This window comes from Protomyctophum bolini, assembly GCF_963924005.1.
Source record: "Protomyctophum bolini genome assembly, chromosome: 3".
Classification (NCBI taxonomy): domain Eukaryota; kingdom Metazoa; phylum Chordata; class Actinopteri; order Myctophiformes; family Myctophidae; genus Protomyctophum; species Protomyctophum bolini.
The window spans coordinates 8,348,558-8,372,428 of record NC_137864.1 but is presented as its reverse complement, the minus strand read 5'-3'; the positions used below and the strand labels follow the sequence as shown (position 1 = coordinate 8,372,428).

The window sequence follows — 23,871 nt, the reverse complement described above, 5'->3', positions numbered from 1 at the left end:
ACTTTTTTACTTTACTCAAGTATTTCCAATGTGTAATACTTTTACTTCTACTCCACTACATCTCATTTTTTTTAAAATCACTTCAGCCCATTCAAAAATAGCCAAACTACTATTTAAAAAAAATATATATACACTCTCTTTCTCTCTCTCTCTCTCTCTCTCTCTCTCTCTCTCTCTCTCTCTCTCTCTCTCTCTCTCTCTCTCTCTATATATATATATATATATATATATATATATATATATATATATATATATATATATATATATATATATAATTTTATTTTTTGGCACTTATGGTATTTTTTTTATTCTGGACTTTCACCTGGAGCACTTGTAATATCACTATATTTTTACTTAAGTAAAAAAATTAAATAGCAACTGCTAATAGCCTGTTGGTATGAATGGTATGTTGCCAGACCAAGATAAAAAAGGGCTCCACCAAAACCCTCAAGGACACATGGGGGTCCCCGCAATAAATTATGCTTTATGCAACTAATTATATTTATATCACACAGTTCACACTGATACTTATTTTGATATCCTGCAATTTTATGTATTTTATTTATTTGCACAAGACAAGAGACACGTGCTTTTTTATTAGTATTATTTCTGTTTATTCGCTCAAGACAAGAGATCGGGCACTCTGTTATCATTTCTTATTATGGAGGTCAATGGGTTCATTTTCAATTTAAGTACACTGTACACAAACTACACATTATATATTGTCATTTTCCTCTTCCTGAAAATGCAATTCGTGGGAACATAAATTCACCCACCCTGTAAACTTGACAGTGTGACAACAAACTTGGAAGTTGAAGTTGAGTTCATGTTACCGTTACTAACTGAGCCAAGCACAGAGTCCCGTCCAGTTCCCCACACCGCATCTTCACAGCTGCCCAGAATCCATGTTGTGTTCCTCGAGCCACGGAGCACGAGCACTACTGTGGCCCAAAGTAACAACTCTCTCACGTTGCACGAGCCCTCTGTGTGTGTTGACCCCCCCTCCTCCCCTGACACAAAACAACATGGCAGATTACCGGGACGACACCGGGGCTCGAGCCCTGCTGGCCCTCCAGTCCGCCCCGTGCAGCCCCGTGCGGGTCTCGCACGGCTACCACCACCAGGGAGGCATGGTGCTCTCCACCTCCATCGGCGGAGGAGTGATATCGGCGGCCCGGGACGGCGCGATGCGCCGCCTCGCGTCCCCCCCGCAGCAGGCCCTGGCCCGGCTGGAGGGCCGGGACTTCGAGTTCGTCATGCGCCAGAGGACGGTGACGGTGGGCCGCAACTCGTCGCACGGTTCCGTGGACATCAACATGGGCCACTCGAGCTTCATCTCGCGGCGGCACCTGCAGATAACGTACGGCGACGTGGACGAGAGCGCCCGCGGCGGCTTCTCGCTGCGGTGCCTGGGGAAGAACGGCGTGTTCGTAGACGGCGTGTTCCAGCGGAGGGGCGCTCCGCCGCTGCTGCTGCCCCGAGAGTGAGTTCATTCAGTGGGGAGGAACACCCCGACACAGACCTCCCGTTAGCATGTTAGCTTAGCACGTTAGCATGCTTGGCTGGCTAGTAATGAGCCTAGATGTGGCTAACTAGCCACAGGGCTAATTCTCCTATTACTCAAACGTTAGTATGTTAGCTTAGCACGATAGCATGCGGAGGGAGAATTAGCTCTGTAGCTACATAGCTAATTCTCATATAAACTCAAAGTCGATGCTAATACTAGCCGCTAGTAGCTGCATAGCATATATTTTGGCCTGCTACATTCATTCTAACACGCCTTAGCTAAAGGAGTGGTTTATATTATGCCGTGCGACGGTGTTGCTCGCGTCTAAAATTCGAAATTAGCAGATCTAACATAAGATGTTAAATCAGCTTCTTTTCGAAAAGAGACGTCATGACGAACTTAAATCAGGCGTTTTGTTAACTTTGCAAGTTAAAGGGGAAAGGGTGCAGGCTTCAAAGTTTGCAAGTTTCGGAGTTTGACATTACTTGCGCGAAAACGTTTTTAGTCACACATTGAAGGCCAACTGACGATGCTAAAATGTAAACAAATGCGTCAAAAGCAGCGACAACAGCAGCATGCATGATTGATTCCTATAGTATCTCGGTGGAAAGGAACACATGCGTGGTTTGTGTATTTGCTCTTATGGGGCCGCGTAGGTTTGTTTACGTTGGTGATGTGTAAACAGTGGAGTACTCAACACCTATATTTTGTTCAGGCTACATAGCCTGTAAAAAATAAAGTTTATTTCCCGTCTACAAGCTTAACACTCGAATGAAGACTGTATGTGACTTTAACTTGTTCCGTTTTTTCGAGTGTCGAGCTCAAACCATAGCATGTTGTTTTTATTATTATTGTTTTGTCATGGGATATGTTGTAATGTGTGTGTAACCCGAGTGTCACATTACGTTCACATTGTTTAACATGACGCCAGTGGCGTTTTTACGTCCCCAGTGTAAACAACATCTCTGTGACAGCTGTATGCATGATCAGATAGGGGCCTTTATTATGCCACCTCTCTCACAGACACAGCACCCAAGACTGTGTTGTTTACGCAGTGCTTCAATTCACCATCAGAGACTTTGACATGCTATTGATTGATTATCATAGTGCGTAAGTGCGTGCGTGTTTGTGTATATACTGCTGCAAGGGGCAGTGCCCTTGCGTCATCTGATTGGCTGTCAAGTCTTGTTTGTGGGTGTGTCAAACAGCAATCGGGAAGTATAATCTGACATCCTCATACCAGAAGGCCACATGGAGTAAACACAAGAGCTCAGACACATAATTTATTTGTATGCTATTGTACGATGGTGATATCTACTGCTGTAGGTCAGGTTTAAGCAGAGACAGTAAACATTTCTTTATGAAGCCTTTAGGGTTCCTTGACTACAGGGTTGATCTGTGGTATCTGAGGTAATTAGTGACTGCTCGGCCTCTGTGATGGCTGGATAATTAGGCCAGTAGTGTGGCCTTGGCCTGGTTTAGTTTAGGTTGGACTGGGTAGGGTTCATTCCACCCTATTTTAAGATGAAAAGAGTGTTCGAAGTGGTCTAGCAGTAGAACGAAGAGTTTTTGAAGAGCCAGTGTTTGAATTGGTCAAACTAACAGAATAGAATACATGTTCACTGCATCTTCCATAAAACTATTAAAACCCCAATGGTCTGAGAATTTTTATAAAAGGTTAAAGCCTCGATCTGTGATTACTTGTCTTCAACAGGCTGTATGTAGAACAATACATTCTAAAAAACAAAATCATCAGTCAGATTTTTTTAGCTTTATTCCATGGAGTATTGTATAAAGATTTTTTTTAAACTGCTGTCAGCCAGGTGAGATAACGATAAGATTTACCATAATTCAGTGAATGTTTAAATTTATATCTTTAATTTAGGGTTTAAATTGATAGAATAGATGAATAACAAATCACACCTGTGTGAAGTGAGGGCGCTCTTATCATCTTACAACATCGAGGACAAAACAAACATTAAACTCTGTGGTCTGTTCAACTTCATTGTTAATGGCATTGGTTTGCGTTAGTGACAAAACAAACATTAAACTCTGTCCATTGTCAATGGCGTTTTTAATGTTTGTATAGGGAAAAACAAACATTAAACCTGTAATTGGAGCGACTAGCAAGGCAGCGCCCCTCAAATAAGATTACGGGCTATCACGGTAGGCTGTTACGTTAATTGATCTGACTTTGGAGAGGTAATTGCCGTAATTAACCTTTTTTGTGACTACAAAATACACACTCAAATAAGTAAAATATGATCCATTTTCTCTTATTGTGTTTTCAACATGATTTAGAAACACAGGAAACGGGGCCTGATCCCCAAACTTTAGATCGTATCTGACTGACTGTGTAACCAACTGTCTGGCTGCTTGGAGCTGTCTAAGCTCAACATATCCTCTTGGATTACAGTAATACACTGTATATTATTCCATTGTGAGTGTAATAACAGTGTCACATAAACATTGCATTCAACATTGAGGATTTTACTCTGGAGTTTTACATTTTGTCTGCCTTATTCATGTTGGGCCAGTACTCGGCTGTAGACAGTCCCCATCTATTTTTGTCTGCCCACATCATCTAATGTTGTCTGTAGAAACACACGTACATTCCACAGTTCATCATTCATTATGCTTAAAACAAAGAGTAGCTGTTTTGTGAGAGTATTATCATTTTATGAACCAAGACCTTCCTGTCAGCAGTATTCCAAGGTTTCATTCGTTGCATCCAAAAATATCAGCTACACACAAGAGTAATTTCTTTTTTTTTTAGGTTCTTCGTAATTGTAGCAACAATAATAAAAGAGAGAATTATCAGTTGCAGACAAGTTGTTCTTTTCTCAAATGGTTTGTTTATGTTTATCAAATGTCTCACTCTACTCTTTTGTGTGTGTGTGTGCGCCACCTATCCCTTCTCTCTGCTGTCTGTTCATTTCTTTTCCTCCTTTCCCCTTTTTCCTTTTCTACCTCTTAACCCCCGTTCTGCCGAATCCCATGTATCCTCCCTCCTCTCCATCCATTAACCTTCCGCTCCATCTCTGTCTCTCTCTTCCCACTCGCTGCTTCTTCTTGTGTGCCCCCGCCGCCCCTCTCTCTCCCAGGTGTGTTTTTCGATTCCCCAGCACCGTCATAAAGATCCAGTTCATGTCGCTGCTGGAGGCCGATGAGCAGCGAGAGGAGGAGGAGCCCTCGCCGCCACCTCGCCCGCTCTTCCCTCACATCTCGCCCCTCAAAATCAGCATTCCCACCATGCACGAAGAACACCTCAGGCCCTTCAGTCCGCCTCTGCACTCGCCCACGGGCACCATCAGGTGAGGTGTAGCACACAAACACACACGCAAGTTAGTTCCCGCGCGCACCATTTGCACACATCACATAAAATAGCCCAAAAGCAACAACATAAGCTGCTTGTTATCGATAGTGCTCACGGATCAAGCATGATCAAACATGATAAAAAGTTGTTTTTTCAAGAGGTATGCCCAAAAGAGGGACGCCAGGTTGAAAATGGTTAACTCCCCGTCTTGGGATTATGAAAGCATCCATAAGTGTTTCTGGTGGTGGTGTAGCTTTGGTGAATATAGTTGTTGACTTGCGTGACTTAATTCTCATGCTATTGTGCGATGGTGATCTACAAGATCACTAGGCAAAGTTGTACAGACACTGTATCGGTCAGGTTTAAGCAGAGATGGTAAACATTTCTTTATGAAGCCTTATGGGTAAAAATGGACCTACACCACTTTATCACCTGATATTTGCATGCTGTGTGCTTGACGCACAGCAATTTGAAATTAATGCTAAATAATTTGCACGAAATAATCGCTCCTTGTGTGAAGGACCGACCTGAGGCAGATTCTACAAATGCCTTCTAAATCAGTAGTTCTTAAAACTTTTCTTAATTCAAATTTATTCAAAACACTTCAACTCTATCTCTACCGCTAGCTGTTAGCATAAACCCCAGCTCCAGGGGCCAGGATACTACTATACTGTACATGCTCACTTTAATGAGACATTGTTTGCCCGCCCCCCCGCAGCCCACACACTGTTGGAACACTCACACACACTCCTTACCTCTCGTCAGAAGCGTTTACATGGCACCAGCGGCGCGGTAAAAATACACAAATTAAATCAGAAATGTGGATGGCAGAAAATCCACCAAGGACAGCGATCTTAGAACCAGAGCTTGAAAATCGTCTCTTCCACTGCTCTGCACTGTGAATATATTTCCAATCCCATAGTTGGAACGGTGGGGCGTTGCTATGGGAACTGGACCTATGTTAAAGGCTTCCTGTAGGCATCAACCATTACATAGACGGAGTCTACGTTGGGGTACACATATATATATATATATATATATATACACGGACTTGGTATATGACGCCACCTAGCGTCGACTTACGTATATACGTACCTGGGAAAAATAGAGTTAAACTCTTTTAAGTTAAAAAATAGCATATGTACAAGCTTGCATCATGGCACAAAGTGACTCACTCTGAGCTTGTAGATCTGCTATTTTCAAATAGCTAAAGCCCAAACCTCACCAAATGATTCACCATGCATCTCCTTGCAACATGCAACTACTTGCAAACATTATTCCCAATGGCAGTTGCAAAGAGTTGCATTGTTGTGGTTTGGGCTTAACGCTAAAATGAGTCATTGACACACATGCTTTCAAGTTTAAAAAGCAGGTGGCTTGTGCTGGACTAAAGGTAGATACATGAATGAAGAAAGAAGTCCGCACACAGGCTCTGCTCCAGTGGTGTTTTGTTTTATTTAAAACACCATTAGTTAAGGCACAACATTTCAGCCGTGAACGGCCTTCATCAGCTTTGAAAGCTAGTATACTAGCTTTGAAAGCTAGTATGCTTTCAAAGTATACTAGCACTGCATAGTATGCTTTAATTAGTTCTGACTGTAGTTAAGGAAGTATAGATGGGACATCTGTTTCCATATTTCCATGTTCACACTACATTCTGCATGATGCTTATTGCTATGGATATGGATTGCTATGTACATCTATGCAATGATGCATCGGTGTCCTGAAAGTCCATGTGTGCTGGGGGCACCTTTGGTGCACGACAAAGAATACTTTTAAATCAAATCAAGAGACTAGAACCAAAGCATCTTCATTTCAAACACCTGCTTGAGATAGCTAATGCAATGCAACCATATGTACTAGTAGTTCATTGTGTTGTTGTTTTGTCAAAGCTAAGTTATCGTCTGGTTTTTAATACATCTTGAAGCGTGGGCAAATTTTTATTAAAAACTTAAAACAAATATGTTGCTACATGTATAACTTTAATGAGACACAGAGGTAGCTCCCGGAATGAAACTTAAAACAACGTATAGGTTACACCTGGTCTAAATGGGTTGGAAAGGATTGAGGAAAAGAGTTTATTCAACTCCGTTCAGTAGCATTGACTTGATTTTGGAGAGGATGTACGATGCACCAGAAAGAATGGTCCCATGAGTTATTTTTCCACGACTGGAAATAATGGTCTTTTAGATTGAAAATAATTCTCTGCTTTCTGGTGTTTTTTGTTCGAAAACAAGCCACATTCAACTGCCCATAACTATGGAAAGGATTATCACTCACGGCGGCACAGTACTTTCCCCCCCCCGACTCTACAAGACTGCTGCGTCTTTCAAAGCGATCGGCTGGTGGATCGTTGTGAAGAATAATATTCTATGATTTTTTTCAAAGGTTGGTAAACGCCCGCAATGGCTGGCAAGGGCAGCTATAGACAATGTTTTAACTCTGGCAGTCAAATGGGTAAAGGTGTTCGTTAGTGTTACCACAGTGTAACATTGACCTCATTGACCTCTCCAGCCATGTTGGTCATTGGAGTGTTGAGACTTGTCATTAGCCCGATTTTTGTATCACCACAAGGTAAATGCTTGTCCATTTAGTCAGGGAAGCACAGGCTCTGTGTGAAGGCTGGATGTGGCCTCTGGAGAATGGCTGAGAGATGGACATGTCACTGTTGTAAGAGCTTTATAGATGAAGAAGAGCACAAATGGTTTTGTTCATCACTTAAATACAGTACATTAACCACATTTTAATTGTACTACTTAATGGTGTTGAGCTGTAAAAGCAATAGCAGATACAGGTACGCTATGTTTGCAATCTATTGCCTATAATAATAACCACGGCACAAAATAGGTATGCCAGGCTGAAAGTCCCCTTTAACCCATTAAAACTGGGAAAGCATTCGTTTCATTTTAGATTTTTGGCATTGGCTATTCTAAAATAGTAGACGTACACAAGCTCACAGCTTGTACATCTACTATTTTTTCAAAGAAATTGAAAAAACCCTTTTAAGTGTGTGAGAATTACTGACTTTAGAGGGCATTCTTTATAGAATCAGCCTCGGGTCATCCTAATGAGTTAAAGTCTTGGGCTTATGAAACCGCGCATAAGTGTTTCTGTGTCATTGTGGTGGCGTTTTGTGGAAACGCTGTTCCTCCTACTGTGTGCATGTGTGTTCCGCTGCCTTCTCTGTGCTGCCGCATGCATGCAGCACATGTTGCTGTGTGTGTCTGTCTGTCTAGCAAGCAAGCATGAATGAGAAAACGTGGTCGGTGTGTGCGCCCTCTGGCGGCTTTGATCCTCCAGTATGCAAGCAGTCCACCAATGTGAGCTTGTGTACACACGCCTTATATGGAAGGGCTGCAGCTTGCAGCCGTGTGATTGGCTCTAGGGCAGATTGTTTTGCCTGCAGAACTTTTTTCTTTTTTTCTTTTTCTTTTCCGTCCAGTTGTGGCTTCCTTTCGAGAGCCCCCGACACCTCCCCCTCGCCCTTCAACCCCTACTCTCACACATGCACAGAGACACACACACACACACACACACACACACACACACACACACACGCACGCACACACTGTCCACCACTTAACTGTGGTCTTTTTCGGGCAGACTCTGATGACACTTTAAGCAACAGTGCCCACATGTACACAAAGGAGGTGTGATGTATGTACACACACACACACACACACACACACACGGATGCTCAAATCAATAACACAGGGTCACATGGTGACATTTGGAGTCACTTGTCTTGTTGGACAAGTTAATTGTGGTTACATTAACACTTGTCCCTGCGACCTCTCATATGAAGAAGGATTGCCCAGCTACTGGAGTATGAGTTATCAAGGCTGTGTGTGTGTGTGTGTGTGTGTGTGTAATGTAATATAATATGGGACGGAGTGACGGTCGTAAAAATGTCGACGTTGTGTGTTTTGGGCATAAATGTGTTGTGTTTTAATTGTGAGATGTATTGTCTGCCTTTCACCACTCTACCGTGTGTGTGTGTGTGTGTGTGTGTGTGCGCGCGCACACACACACACACACACACACACACACACTCCTCTCTCTCTCTCCCACAACTATGATTCACTGATGCCAAAGGCAAATCAAAACACACGTACTCGCTCGCCCAGAAACCACTGTTTACTTTAGAAGAAGCGGCCGGTGTGTGTGTGTGTGTGTGTTTGTGTATGTGTGCGTTATGTAATGTGTTATTATTACTGTGCAGTTGTGTTCTCAGTCAACGTGGCTCCTACAGATAAAACCTAGTTAATAATTAGCCTGCATTGTGTGTGTGTGTGTGTGTGTGTGTGTGTGGTAGAGGGTGAATGTTCAGTTTATGTACTTGGTTAGTTACTGCCAGAGTGAGGTCTAGCCAACACAAACTCAGGATTCCTGGATCGCTGCCCTCCATACTATCATCAGGTTCTTGAGCTCTTCAGTGTTGTCACGCCTCAGCACGTCTACGTAGGTGGTACGCTTATTTCCCCTCCTGGCTTTGCCCTGGGTTGCCTCCCATAGAGTCAATTAACTTGCCTCAAGTTCTGGGTGGCTGACGCAGTGCCCTGCCAGCCTCATTCTTCTCTCTCTCTGACTTTGTCTGTGACCCGTGGTAGGTCCCCATAGAGGTCCACGTTTCTGATGCGGTCTGTCCATGTGACACCTAGAGCCATTCGTAGCATTGTGTAGACCACTCCATCCTGGGCTCTTTCCTCTTGTACTGTGAGGGTCCAATGTCTCAGCCCCAACTGCCCCATACAGCAGTACTGACTCCACAGTAGCATCATTTTTTGACCGCGGTCGAGATCATGGATTTCACAATCCATTGCCATCCCAGTTCCTGCTTACTGATGCATGTGTCCCTATAGAGATGACATCAGGGAACAGACAGTTTTCTACCTCTGGTCTGCTTTGAGGCAGGATTCCAGAGAAGAAGGGAAGATATAACCTCATTGTCAGCTCTGTAGCAGTGGCCGGCAAACTGTGTTCTTCTGGATCGGACTAGTGAAGAAACGCAGGGAAGGTTGCCGTATATTAGAGAGGTCGATGGGTGGCTCTTCCAAGAGAGATTTTGCGCTCTCATTAGAAGGCGGGTGTAAGTGCCATCCAGCCGTTTCGCTAATTTCTTTGAACGTGTCTCAGAGCCAAAGAGTAGAATCGGCTCAACGGTCGTCCTGACCTTACTAAGCTGGGATGACCAGATCTTATGCATGTCATTGCAGGCTGACCAGGCCATACCCTTCCTAGTTTGAAAGTCCTTTTGTGAAGAAGATATATATGAACCCAAATACTTATTATTTGTTATTCTCCTAGGGTTTAGTTGGTAGCCCTTATCATTGATAGTATCAACTGACATACGAAGAACATAATCAACAACAATAATGTATTGCCTTGGAGTATGCCAACAAGGATGGGAATGAGTAAGGATGGTCGCTGAGGTATTTGTATATAGAACTTTTATGGCATTGATCATTTTGTCGGGGATGCCATATAATCTAAGAATTTCACACTAGTTATGAATATGAACAGCCATCTCTTAAGGTCTTCTCCCACGTCTGATTTCCAGTACTCCTCATCCCATGCAAGGCTTTCCAGGCAAGTGCTCTCCGAACTTTGAGATGGGGAGGCCGCAGAAAAATACATAGCACTTTCGAGATTGTTTTTAAGTGGTATAGTCCAGAAAAGGTTGGGAACCCATGTTTTAAAACCCTGTCAGGTCACCATGGTTAGGCTACAATAATCATTCTCAGCTAAAGTGATCGGTGGGAGGGCTTTAATGATGTAGGTATTCAAATGATTGCAGGCCCCTTGGTGAGAAAGCGCTCTCGAGAGTCAACACAACATGTCTGAATATTTACTACCGCCGGACAGTTGAGGAGAGAAAAAAATAGTACATTTCCAAGTGCACAACTATTCATAGAAGACTACAGTTATTGTGACCTAGACAGACACTCGATTCAATTGTATGTTATCATGTCACGTGATGGCTGATTACAGGCTATTTGCCGGGTAAGGTTCTCACCAGACATTTTTGTGTAAAATATAGACGTGGATTGGCAGTCAGCAAAGCAGCACCTACTTTACAATGCCAAACAAATTATCTGGTCAAGGTGTATGTTCATTTGAGTTGTAATATAAGCCAGATCATATATTCTTTCAGTTTGTCATATTACACATTATCCACGACTTGTGACAGCAAGGAAGAAAGGCAGAGATGTAGGCTAAAATGTTGACCTGGACCACCTCATTCTCCTATCTTTTGACCACACTCTAATCAGATGTTGTAGTTTCGATGAGTTCCGATGATGCTGGCGTCAAAACTAACCACAGCCCTCTCAAAATCGCAGAAATGTGGCGACAGTTTTGAGTGGTGCCGCCGCTCCATTACGCAGCTATGTGTGTCTCTACTGTATGTGTATGTGTCTGTCCACACACGGACAGATGCAACATCTAAAGTGGCCAGTGGAGTACAGCACAGTGTACACTACAGTACGTGCATGTTGTGTCCTGTAAGTCCATGTGGGCTGGGAACCTTTGGTGCATGACGCAGAAATATAGGAATCTATCAAAGAAGAAAAATCACACCCGTGTGAAGTGAGTGGTGCAACTCCATGTGGGGGTCCCCTGGGGGTCCCTGGAACTTCCAGACCCACAGGAACGTGCCCAGGGTGCCGGCCCGCTTCCGGCGAGCCGCCCGCGTCTGAAACGGTTGAGAAATGACAGAGTTACGTGTGGACGTCCCCAGGGGTACCTCTACTATAGGAGACTGGTTCATGCTGTCTGCAGCATTACGTATAAAAGGTTTAGCCATCAGCTGTGTGTTCTGAACATGGTCTCCTGTCCTCCTCTGTCTGCACAGTGTTCCTAACTCCTGCCCTGCCAGTCCACGAGGGGCAGGGTCTTCAGGATACCGCTACGGGCGCAACGTAACCTCTGACCTCCAATTAGCAGCTGAGTATGCCTCCAAGGCCGTTTCCGAGCAGCGGCGAGCTGTCGCCGAGCAACGGGGGGGAGGAGCCGACATGCGAGGGGACCTGACCGGTGGGGACAGTCCCAAGGTAAATAAATATCCACTTAAAGGGCAAGACCACTATGGTAGAGGTTTGGGTTGTGTAGTTGCCTTGCCATGATGTAACCCCAAAGGTGGACAAATAAAAAAAAGGTTGCTCCATTGATTAGAAATTGATCAATGGCGTTCACTTGCATTGGCCTCAATTTCCCAGAAGCCCTAGCAGCCCAGCGCATGGGTTGATTTCCGGTTTCGTCATCAAAACATGAGGTCCTCGTCACCAGGTCCGCGGCAAAGCCGGAGTTTCTTTTGAATTACCGGTATTAAAATACGGCGAATTAAACCTATTAAACAAAAGTCGGGAAAGCCGTATATTACGTGCGGTGGAACACTGGATTAAACAATTGGCAGCCGTCAAACTATACATTTTTGATTTCTTGGAATTTGTCATGGCAATGAACATCAAAACCTTACTGTCCCTGATGTCGTTATTGGCTCTCAGACCCCAGTGTAAATGTACTGTGTATCCCACCATGTTTACATGTTAACATTGTTGTCATGTCTTCCAGGATGAGTCCAAGCCACCCTACTCCTACGCGCAGCTGATAGTCCAGGCCATCTCCTCGGCCCCAGACAGGCAGCTGACACTAAGTGGCATCTACTCCCATATCACCAAACACTACCCTTACTATCGCACCGCTGACAAGGGCTGGCAGGTACGTACGCTCATCTGGCTTAGCTTGTGCAGTAAAATTAATAATGAATGTATATATATACTTTAATTTTAAGTCTTTGGAAATAGCAATGCGTGTGTTTTATAAGGTTTAATGTGGGGCGGCAGTGGCTCAGGAGGTAGAGCGGACGTCTTGGAATCCGAAGGTTCCAGGTTTCGTTTCCCGGCTCTCCTGGCAAAGTGTCTTAGTGCCCTTGAGCAAGACACTGAACCCCTAATTGCTCCAGATGAGCAGGTCGGTGCCTTGCATGGTGTCCTCCGCTATCAGTGTGAATGTGAATTACATTGTGATGTAAAGCACTGTGGACGCCCTAGCCCCTCATATATTCAGCTATCGTGTAGATTTTTGTTTTACACAAACGTTAAATTCCCATTGAAATGAAAGGAGAATTTACATCATATGTAGACGAGCAAATCCACTATTTTTGTCCTACACAAAGATTCCCATTCCCATTGACAATGAATGGATCATGTATGATGATAAGAGCGCCCCTCACTTCACACGGGTGTGAATATTTATGCTTTGTTTTTCTGGGGGACCCCCTGGAACCTCCTCACAGACCCCTGGGGGTCCACGGATCCCACATGTATTGGTCTGGGGTCTGCCGCAAAAGTGGTTGAAATAGCAAATCTTCAAGCTCACAGTGCATCATTTCATGCCACGCTGCGAGCTTGTGCATCTGCTTTATTTATTTTTTTCATTTTTGAAAAATATGAAACATTTGAATTTAACAAAAACATCAGACCAGTCTGAAGCGAGTGGTTCAACAGCACCCCCTATTGGTACTCTAAACATCGGGACATAGTCACATAGGTTAGTACATAGGGACATTGCTGTTCCTTGGAGTCGTTGCGCCACTCAAAAATCTTCTTCTGGAGGTCCCTGGCACAAAACCTTTTCAGCTGGAGGTTCCATGTCCAAATACATTACCGGTATAAATTTGAGGGGTCCTTGGCACGAAAAAGTTTGAGAACCACTTTTGGTCGGTGTTCACTAGAATTGTTCTGTCCAAACCCCCCCCTCCTCCTCCTCCTCCTCCTCCTCCTCCTCTGTCCGTCCAGAATTCGATCCGACACAACCTGTCTCTGAACCGCTACTTCCTGAAAGTGGCGCGCTCTCAGGACGAGCCTGGCAAAGGCAGCTTCTGGCGCGTGGACTCGGCCTCCGAGAGCAAGCTGGTGGAGCAGGCCTTCAGGAAGAGGAGGCAGAGAGGCGTGGCTTGCTTCAGGACGCCCTTTGGACCACTCTCTTCCAGGTAGCGCTTCTAAATCAAACACGCCAACGAACACACGTGCGCCACACACACACACACACACACACACACGGTCTGGCCTTGTTTTGGCTCGGTTTAACCCTCTTATCTCTGCTTCTCCTCGCGGCTGACATGGGATTGGATAGAACAAAGTAAGTGGGATTTGTAGACCGTCTTTATCAGCGCTGCACGATATTAGGAGAACATCTGATATGCTATAACCGGTGTTGGGTGACGTTACTTTTAGAAGTAACTTGTTACATTATTGTTTTTTAAACCCCTCTGCGAGGATGTTTGATCAACATCAAATCAAAGCGTGCAGCTACAGGACCAAATTCTACAAGTGTCTCATTACACTTCAAGGAATATTCATTTGTACACTCGCATGTGTAAGGGTTCGGCCGGGGCCATGGCTCAGTGGTCCAGGAACCTTGGCTAGTAATCCAGTCTGGCCTTTACTGCATGTCTTCCCCCCCATCTCTCTCCCCATTTCCTGTCAGCCTACTGTCTGTCCCTCCATAAAAAAATATAAAATGAAGGCGAAAGCCACAAAAAAACATTACAAAATAAATAAATGTGTAAGCGTTCATTTGGAACCCCTTCAAGGAACCTAGATGCTCCCTGGACCCCACTTTGAGACCCACTGTCCTAAATATGTTTAAATTACTCACCGGCATCGGATCGGTACTCTGTATCGATAGACCGGTCCGCAAGTTATGGGTATCGGAAATTGTTGTAGAGACCAAACTAATTGTATCCGCGCATCTCTACTAGTGTAGGCGTTGTCTGTGTTTACGTTATGTTGCTTCTGTGAGCAGGATTGTTTAATTTAGTGTCACTCGTTTACCATTAAATCGCTTTTCTCTCTCTTTGCTTCTGTCCCGTTCCAGGAGTGCCCCGGCGTCCCCTACCCACCAGGGCCTTCTGTCTCCCCCCTCCAGCGGCCTGCAGACCCCAGAGTGTTTGAGTCGGGAGGGCTCACCGGTCCCCCACGACCACCACGAGCAGCTGGCTCACAAGCTGGCCTCCGTGCCGGAGTACCGCTACTCCCAGAGTGCCCCGGGTGAGAAGCACACAGTGCAAAGTAATAGAGCGTCGCAGTCCCGCCCCCTACCAGGGCCCAGGAAATGATTCTCTGTTCATTTTCCTCATAGATATTTCTAAAAGTATTTATTTAAAGACGGTTACGCCGCGGACAAAGCCAGCTCTTGTCGTGACAAATCATGACAACAAACGCACATTTTTGGGCCGAACAAATAATTGGAAAGAAGAAAAAAAACACTTTTTGTTGTTTTTCTTCTTTGTAATTATTTGTTTGGTCCAAAATATTGTGTTTGTTGTCATGAGTTGTCACGACTCGAGTTGGCTTTGTCCGTGGCGTAAGCGTCTTTAAATAAATACCTTTTGAATTGGGAAAAATGCATTGGGAATCATTTCCTGGGCCTGGCGTCGTCATGAAAGGGGGTGGGACTGCGACGCTCTCTATTGGGAGAGCGTGGCAATTTTGTTCACTATAAACCTCTCATCTCCATATATATTTTTTATTTTTTTATATTATCTTTTTCATAAATGAGTGTCCCCTACTTGATCATACTACAGGTGTCGCACAAAGGCATGAAAAGTACCCGATCCACAAGCTCGTAAAGTAGCGTGAAGCGACACGTTTTGAGCTTGTAGGTCCACTGCTTTTGCAATGTTTTGAATTTGAATCCTTCAAAAGTAACCGTTTTCCGTCCGACAGACGATATATTTTTGTGTTATCCAACCACAATCACACTTGCTACAATCCAGAATTTCTCAATCTATGGGATAGCATGGGAGATCTGTTTGCCAGCACATGGCCAATCGCAACCATGGACAATATCATTGGCAGCAGAGTGGCGTATTTCACCTATGAAGAGAAAACTATAATAAAATGAACAATTGCAACACATAATCCAAGGCTTAATCACCACAGTTGCAGCTGCCAAATGCAGGAAGGCTAGCAGCTGGCCAAAAGACTAAAGACTGTGTAAATACATACGTTAATAGCTTTTAATACCACTGCTAGTAATAATTTATAGACGTGCATATCCCAATGTCCAATAAAATGTCTTCCGTTGATTTAATGTGCATCTTGAGCAGCACAGCCTCTTCCTTAGAGCACAAGTATCTCTGACTGTAAGTGTGTGCATTACATTAAATGAACAGGTTGCTGTTTTCTAATGGCAAGTTTGACCATTTGAGGTTGCAGAACCCAGCGTGTCACAGTTGTAGATCTGCTATTTTTGAAAAATCGAAGAACGACTGACAGAGACATAGCCTTTTCATAAAACTGTCAGGATGTAGAAGACATTTTTGGAATCTGATCTCAGGTCAAAGTGGGTTAATATATATTCTTTCAGAGCGAAAGTTTTTTGTAGAAAGGAGCTCAGGTCTAAATGGGTTAAAAGTGGGGTTTTTCTAACGGTTATCTTGGTCCACCAGGCTCTCCGGTCAGAGGCTCTCCGGTCAGTGCTCAGCCCGTCATCATGGCTGCCCCCTCTCACCATCCCACGCAGCTGACTTCAGGCCTGGGGAAAGCCCTGGCCTTCCTCCCCAGCGGTGGCGGCCAAGCCCTCCACCTGCTCCAGAGCCCCCCGCCGCAGACCGTCACCATGGTGAGGGTGGTCACCAGCGTCCCGCCCCAAATAAACCCCGCCAACGGGTACACTACTGCCTGCACTGTCGGCTCAGGCCAGCAGGGGGGAGTGGAGGGCAGCAGTGAGCTCAGAGGTGTGTATTGCGGTGGTTCAAACCCTTATTTTCTGCATGCTTCAAAATAGTGTTTGTCTGTGTTGCTTTTGACAGGAAATTTAGATTTAGTTTTAGTTCATACTCTTTTGAATAAAATTCCATTTAGTCATCTGAAAAGTTTTTGTGTAGTTTTATTCAATTAAATATAAGATTTTAGTCGACTAAATCTGCAGTTGATTTAGTCGACTGAAAAGCATTTATATGCAAAAAGCTACACATGCATCCATAAATCACGGTTTACAACGTGTCATGCTACGACACGTGAGCTTGTAGATTGGCCATTTTCGGAGAGTGACACACAACCACGCATAAAATTACTTTACTAGTCGCCTCCCTAACATTTTAGTCTAGTTTTTATTTGTTGACAAAATTGTCAGTATATTTAGCCATACTTTTAAGGCCTATTCATACACATACTTGTGTTCGGATGAGCGGTGAGTCGCTTACCACCGCGGCATGATGTCATGTTGTAGTTTCCGGTGGTCACCTCGTCACCTAGAGTATGACTAGGCCTTAACACTGGTGTGTGTGTGGTTGTTTGTGACTAGGCCTTAACACTGGTGTGTGTGGTTGTTTGTGACTAGGCCTTAACACTGGTGTGTGTGGTTGTTTGTGACTAGGCCTTAACACTGGTGTGTGTGTGTGGTTGTTTGTGACTAGGCCTTAACACTGGTGTGTGTGTGGTTGTTTGTGACTAGGCCTTAACACTGGTGTGTGTGGTTGTTTGTGACTAGGCCTTAACACTGGTGTGTGTGTGTGTGTGTGTGTGGTTGTTTGTGACTAGGCCTTAAAGGGATCGTGACATTATTTTTAACATAATTTTAACAACATTAAAAGTCTTGGCCATGGTCCTTCAAACGTGTCTAAAAAGTTTGAACAGAAATCTCCACTCCAGTATTTCTTGCCAGGAGTTTTTGTGTGTATGTAATATGCATCCTGAGAAGGCATAGAAAAACACATTATTTTAGCCTGTAGATGTCGGTAATTCCCTCTTTCCTGTCAATCACTACCCAGCTCCGCCCCCCCCACCCCTCAAGCCCTCCATACCTCTCCGCCCCCCTCAGAGAAAGGGACTGTTCTTTTTTTTTTCCTTTACAAGTTCACAGCATCTCAGCCATAGCAACGCTGCCAGTGCCAACGCACGCAACTTCTTCTCCTTTTATAACTATTTGTTTATAGTTTATATAAAATGTTATTTATAATAAGACTATCACTGCATGTATGTACTGAGGGGATGGACAACAACATGTATTCTCTGCTGCAAAAGGAGAGGAGACTGGAGCAACACAGACATTTAGAGCCTTTTATTAAGGTGCTGAGTATACAAAACGACTAACGTTTCGACCTTGCGGTCTTCATCAGAGTCCACTCTGATGAAGACCGCAAGGTCGAAACGTAAAAGGCTCTAAATGTCCGTGTTGCTCCAGTCTCCTCTCCTTTTGCAACTTTGATGTCCCTGCACCTGTGAAGCACCGGATCAGCCGTTTTAGGCTTGAGGCGCGTTGGTAGACTCCCTTTGTAACATGTATTCTCTATTCAACGTCATCGTACGAGCAACAGTTGGTAAACAAATAAGGCACGTTCGGAAATACCGCACCGGAGCGCACTCGCCTATTAGTTTGCATTGCACAGTGCCAGTGGGCTCAGTGCGCTATTTCCGAACGCGCCTATGAAACTCCAATATCTCACCCCACGACCACGTCGACATAAACTTGTGTAATGTCATCGATATCATACTCAATGACTATAGCCTATCATTATTCGCCATACTTTTAACGTGGATTATATCACACGAGCGTTGGCTGCGTTGCTATTCCACTGTATCGCATTACAAGAACAATAATGAGCACATGCAATCTACAACAGCTGGTGCACGCCACGAATCAAAGATTAATAATAGTCAAACACACAGCTAATGCGGGTAGTGGCAGTGATTGACTATAAATTAAAAGTAGGCTACCATGAAGCACTTCGGAGTGCTGCAGGCGATTGATTTTTTATTGTGAGTCCACTCAAATAGTACTGCACAACAATTTAACACAAATCATTGCAGTATAAATACTTATAGTTGGGATTGGGACACGAATGCTTGGTATTGCTCCTGGGTTCATAAAAAGTTTGGTTGCAAATCCACTCTGAACTTGTCCGAGATTTGAAAAACTTTCTGGGGTGAAATGATGTGCGCACACCAAGAGTCGCTTCTTTGACAACTTGGTTGGAACGTTACCGTCAAAAATAAAATGCATCAACCTAGAGCGTGAATCTTCATCTAGGCCAGTTGGTGGAAAGTGCAAGGACTTGTGTTGATTGACACAGCCGACAACGAAGCAGATTGCTTTTTCTCTAGAAGCCATTATTATTATTATGAAACAAAGTCGCGGTCAGAATGAGGAAGAAGAGAGGAGAGCATCAGGTGGAGGAGAGGAGAGGGGCGGGGATGAGGAGGAGGAGGGGGGCGGGTAGTAGAATTGGTAGGCAGGGAGCAGAGGAGAGGGGGCGGAGGTTTAGCGTTACATTATGTAGGCCTCCGCCGTCCAACCCACGAGTCATATTTGCATAATTATTCACAAAAGTCCAGACAGCGGAGAATACACTGAATGTTCAAATTTGTGTTTTTTTTGGTGAAATTGATGTCAAGAAAAGCCAAAGAACACAAAATATCTACAAAAATGTGTTTTAAATGTCACAATCCCTTTAACACTGGTGTGTGTGTGTTTGTTTCCCGTGCAGAGTTGCATCAGAACAGAGAAAGAGTGATCCAGATGGTGGAAGGGGCGGTGCAGGGTGGCGGCATGGCCCTGGGTCTCCACCAGCTTCCTGTTCGCACCGTCACCCAGAACGGCAAACACACTGCCGCTGTCGCCACCAGCCTGCCCAACACCTACAGTGAGTGGTCGTTAACATTACAAATGTTCATATATTTTCAATTATTAAATGGATAAATAGTGGAATTGGCAGATATACAAGCTCGAAACATCACTGCTATTTCCACTCGGCTAATTATTAACTATTCAATATATACACTAATTCAAATTTGTATGTTATTTGTCATATCTGCCTCATTTGTATGACAATTAATCATCAACTTAAAATGTTGTAATCGTGACAGCCCAGCCCTATCTATTTATTCTTGTAGTTGTCTGTTCATCAACATATTGGCTAATCTCTCTGTGCAGCTCTGAGCAGTCCTCTGCAGATCCTGGCTGCCCAGGCCTCCAGCTCCCCGCCGGTGTTGCTGAGCAGGCCTCCCGCCACCGGGGGAGCCGACGAGCCGGGCGGCGAGCCTCAACCAAAGAGGATCAAAATGGAGGAGGAGGCGGCGATGGGCCCGGACTCAGCCCCCCCGCCTCAGGTCACACCTGCACAGCAGCCCGTCATCGTCGCCATGACCTCGCAAAGCCACGACCCCAGGAAGTGAAAACACCAGGAGCTCTGCTGACCCCCGGGTGCCTCAGAGAAACACCTCGCCTTCTTTTCTTTTCTTTTTTTTTTACTCTACACATTTGATACGGACTGCAGACACAACGCGGCCAAAAAACGGAACTCCAGGCAGCCTTAATGGGGAGTTAGACTTGGTTGTGGTGCGTGCCAGTGTCGCTCGCCGAACATAGCCGATGTACAAGCTGACGCGTCGCACTGCAACAACCCACTGTGAGCTTGTAGATCTGCTGTTTCCAGTGCGTGACACGGCGCACAAGCGAGTGTAAATCAGCCATTTTCAAAGCCTGTTTTCCATTTCAACAGAAGGGAATTGCGGTTAGAAAACATCTGAGATTCGTGTTGTTGAAAATGAATTGAAATCTCTGGAAACTGATTATTATAATTTTTTTAAAGCAAATCTGACAGGATTTTGCCACTGTCTTTTTTTTATGATGTTCTCCGTCATTCACAGACACGACACAGACCGGTAAGGACATTATATTCTTAATGGAGAATTTGAAACAACAGTCTTTGTCCATCGACGTTGCACTTAATCTCTGTGTATGGTGGAGGACGTTAACTTGGACTGAGAGATGCCCTCGCCACCTACTAGTTTAAATGGATTTAAACCCAGTTCTGTCAGTTTGTAAAGTCACTGATAGGCCAAAGAAGTCACCTGTCCATAATACCTCCCACTTTGACTCACTGATGATTTGCCTTGAGAGGGAAGGAACTCAAATCAGAGAGGGATTTAGGCAAGCGCTGCAGGGGGGCAGGGTGTAAGACCCATGTACTGAGTACTTTAGCATGGTCCTGGAGATGAGCTCAATGTTTTTAATGTGGGGAAGGAACAGTGTACAGTGGGGGAGGGGACGGAGAAGTGATCCTGCAGGTAGCTCTCCACCGCTGTAGTAAAGTGTTGGAAATCGTCTATTGCCGAAAACCTGCTGTTGAAAGGCTGGTGGGTACACTGTTGTAGGGAAGCGTTGAATACCGCCGGATAGCAGCGAGCTTGTTGTTGGAAAAAGTCAGTGTCGGCTCTCGGGTACATTCAGAAACTTTTTTTTCACACCTTCCAACTGACCGGCTGATCTTCCAACGTCATTCGACTGCCAGTCTGTACCAAGTCTTGGTTTGGTGGAGAGCCAACTTAAGAGCTGAAGAGTGGAGAATGTTTGTCGTAAGAACTGCCAGGACACCCAATCTCAGGATAGAAAAATCTCTTTAAAAAAAGAAAGAAAGATATAAAATAAAATAAAGTTGCCTTCTCACCTCGCACAAGGAAGAGGAGAGTGACCAGTGTTGAAATTCCCTGAAATCGACCAGGGAAAGTCCAGAGCCAGCAGTTTTCCCACTCGGCTCCAGGTTGTTTTAACGGTGTAATGAAACTCCTCAGATATCACTGGCGACGTGAGGAGGAGAGGTTAGAAAAGTGTGGTGAGCAATCGTGGAAATGGAGCTAACCTAATGTAGACAAACTGATTGTCCTTTTTTTGTTTTGTTTTTGTAGTTAGTAAACGGAAAGACAGAGCAGTGCGTGTACAGTTTATTTTTTGTTTTAGCTCAGAAAAGAGAGAAAGAAAAAAAAACATTATTATGATCCTTAAAAGCCTTAAATGTTTCTTACCTTTTTTTTTTTCAATGTTTAGTTTATTTTAACATTTTAGAGAGCGTTACCTTTTTAGAATGCTAACATTGCGTTTCTTTATAAGCGCACACAAACCTGCTACACACTACAAAGACCTCCGACAGATTTATTATCAGGGGAAGGGGTGGGACCAACTACACACAACCACATAAATCTGTTAGTATTTTAGTTTTTCTGTATGGCACTCCCTCCATCCTTTTACCTATTCATTCATTCATTCATTCATTCTTTCTTTCACGTTTTCGTCCTTAATTCCTGTCTCCCCGTAAGCCGGATTTAAGCTTAGCATGCATGCCCCGGAAAAAGAGCCAGTCTCCAAGCTTGGATCAGCTATTTTGTTTTGGTGAGTGACACCAGTAGCACGCAGCCAAGTATAAAAATCAAGCCTTATTCATTTCTCTGCTTCCCATACCCTCCCTTGGTATTCAGTCTGTAGGCTGTGGTACAGCTAAGGTACAGACTACAGACCATGCACCTCGAAGTATTCATTAGGGATGCACCAATCGTGAAGGTCTAGGCCGTTATCGATGGTTTTCTATTTATTTTATTTTTTGTTATTTATTACCCCTCCCTTTTGTCCCAGGGTAACTAAGAAAAGCTTCATGAACTAACTTTTTAAAAGTATTTTCAGTGTTTTGAACGAGCACACATTCAATCATACAAATTCACAAAATAACCTTTTTAATGTACACAATTTTTGTGTGAAAAATATCAGTTTCAAAGGTTTTTTTTTTTCTTTTTCTTGCTATGCAACTACCTAGAAACATTGTCCACTGCCATCTGTGTGAATGTCGGCCATTAGCCAATGTATGCCGATATACAGTAACTGGGTGTATCCCTGGTTGGGTTGCCAACTGTGCCTTGAAATAAGGAATCCCTTATTTTAAGAGTTCAAATAGCTCATATATAATGTACATAATATACTATATGCTAATACAAGTTGTTAACCACTTGAACCCTCTTCACTTGGTGAACTGGACCCGCTTTTTTTCCTCTCTAAACTAAATGTCTTTGCCAAAAATGGCTGACCTACAAGCTTTGTAGATCAGCTAATTTCTTTTGGTTAATATCTCCCCCACAATGTGGATGCTGGGGTTCAAGTGGTTAATAATATAATATACAAAAACTGTACATATATATATACAGTGAGATTTCATCTTTTTCTCAGGGCGTCCCTTAAACATTTCTTTTGAAATAAGAGATGCCCGGCGGGGGATTGTTGGCAACCATTACTTACTTACGGTCTTTTATGCTGACTGGCATGTAGGCCAACCCTAATCCCTAGTTTAATGTCTCTGTCGGGTGGAAACCTCATATGTCAAAAACTGTTACTTTTCAGGATCAATAAAAAGAAAAGCGTATGTAGCAGATCTACAAGCTCGAAGTCGAAACGTGTCGCCTCGCGACGCATTTTGAGTTTGCAGATCTGCTGCTTTTGTGTGATGCTGTAGTATGATCAAGTAGGGTGTTTAATTTACCAAGAAAAAGTTAAAACAGGAGACGGGATGTTTCTGCCCTGACGGAGACGATTTGTCTGCACTTTCATCTGCCTGCTCTTCTCCTCAACGTCTCTCAACCTCTTCTCTCACTCTGCCTTCTTCAGCACGTCTGCAATGTCCTTCACCTCGTCTTCAATGTCAACCAATCAGTCACCAGTTACGGAATGTTTAATGGCCGTTTGTTGCACATGAATTGTAAAAATGAAACAAAAAAAATGCATAATGATTGTATGCTGCTCTTTCTATCTGCTAAATGACAAAGCTTTTGGAAGATTTTTTTTGTTTTGTTTTCCTATTTTGCAAAAAGAAGAAAATAACTATTTTGCTATCTGCAAACAGCTGTCATCCAACCGTAAAAAAGAAGAAATAGAGAAATATAAATATGTATTTTTAAATGTTTTTTTTTTTGTGATTTGTTAAAACAAAGTGTGTAGCACAAATTAAAATTCCTCATTGACAGTCTGGTGTCTTATGTGAATTGGAAATGCTCTTCCGGGCTGCTCGTTGACATGAAAGGGGGCGGGACTGTGACGGTTCTATAGTATGTTTTTCACGGTTTTCAAAAAAATGATAAATCGGGAAACTAAATACTATAGTATGCCGTTTTTCATGGTTTCCGTCTCCGACGACATTCTATATAGTATTTTGAAAGTGTATAGTCAGAATGGGGATCAATGGCAGACCTATGGCACGTCAAAAAACCACTTTCACCTAGAA

General features: G+C 43.9%; 1 protein-coding gene across 1 annotated transcript; it reads left to right on the top strand.

The window, feature by feature from the left end:
* Positions 1–915: 915 nt before the first annotated feature.
* Positions 916–23,613, top strand: foxk1 (forkhead box K1). Its single transcript, XM_080757588.1, has 9 exons — positions 916–1,483; positions 4,612–4,821; positions 11,677–11,875; positions 12,396–12,542; positions 13,622–13,815; positions 14,703–14,875; positions 16,279–16,566; positions 19,318–19,473; positions 19,764–23,613. Exons 1-9 carry the CDS (start codon positions 1,026–1,028, stop codon positions 20,003–20,005), a joined length of 2,067 nt encoding a protein of 688 aa, XP_080613714.1. The 5' UTR covers positions 916–1,025; the 3' UTR covers positions 20,006–23,613.
* Positions 23,614–23,871: the final 258 nt, after the last annotated feature.

Bases quoted from the DNA above. Each gene is read 5' to 3' on its own strand.
- foxk1 (XM_080757588.1), top strand. From the start codon at position 1,026: ATGGCAGATTACCGGGACGACACCGGGGCTCGAGCCCTGCTGGCCCTC. The intron at 4,822-11,676 runs GTGAGGTGTAGC...CTGTCTGCACAG, and splicing joins TCGCCCACGGGCACCATCAG to TGTTCCTAACTCCTGCCCTG. The intron at 13,816-14,702 runs GTAGCGCTTCTA...GTCCCGTTCCAG, and splicing joins TTTGGACCACTCTCTTCCAG to GAGTGCCCCGGCGTCCCCTA.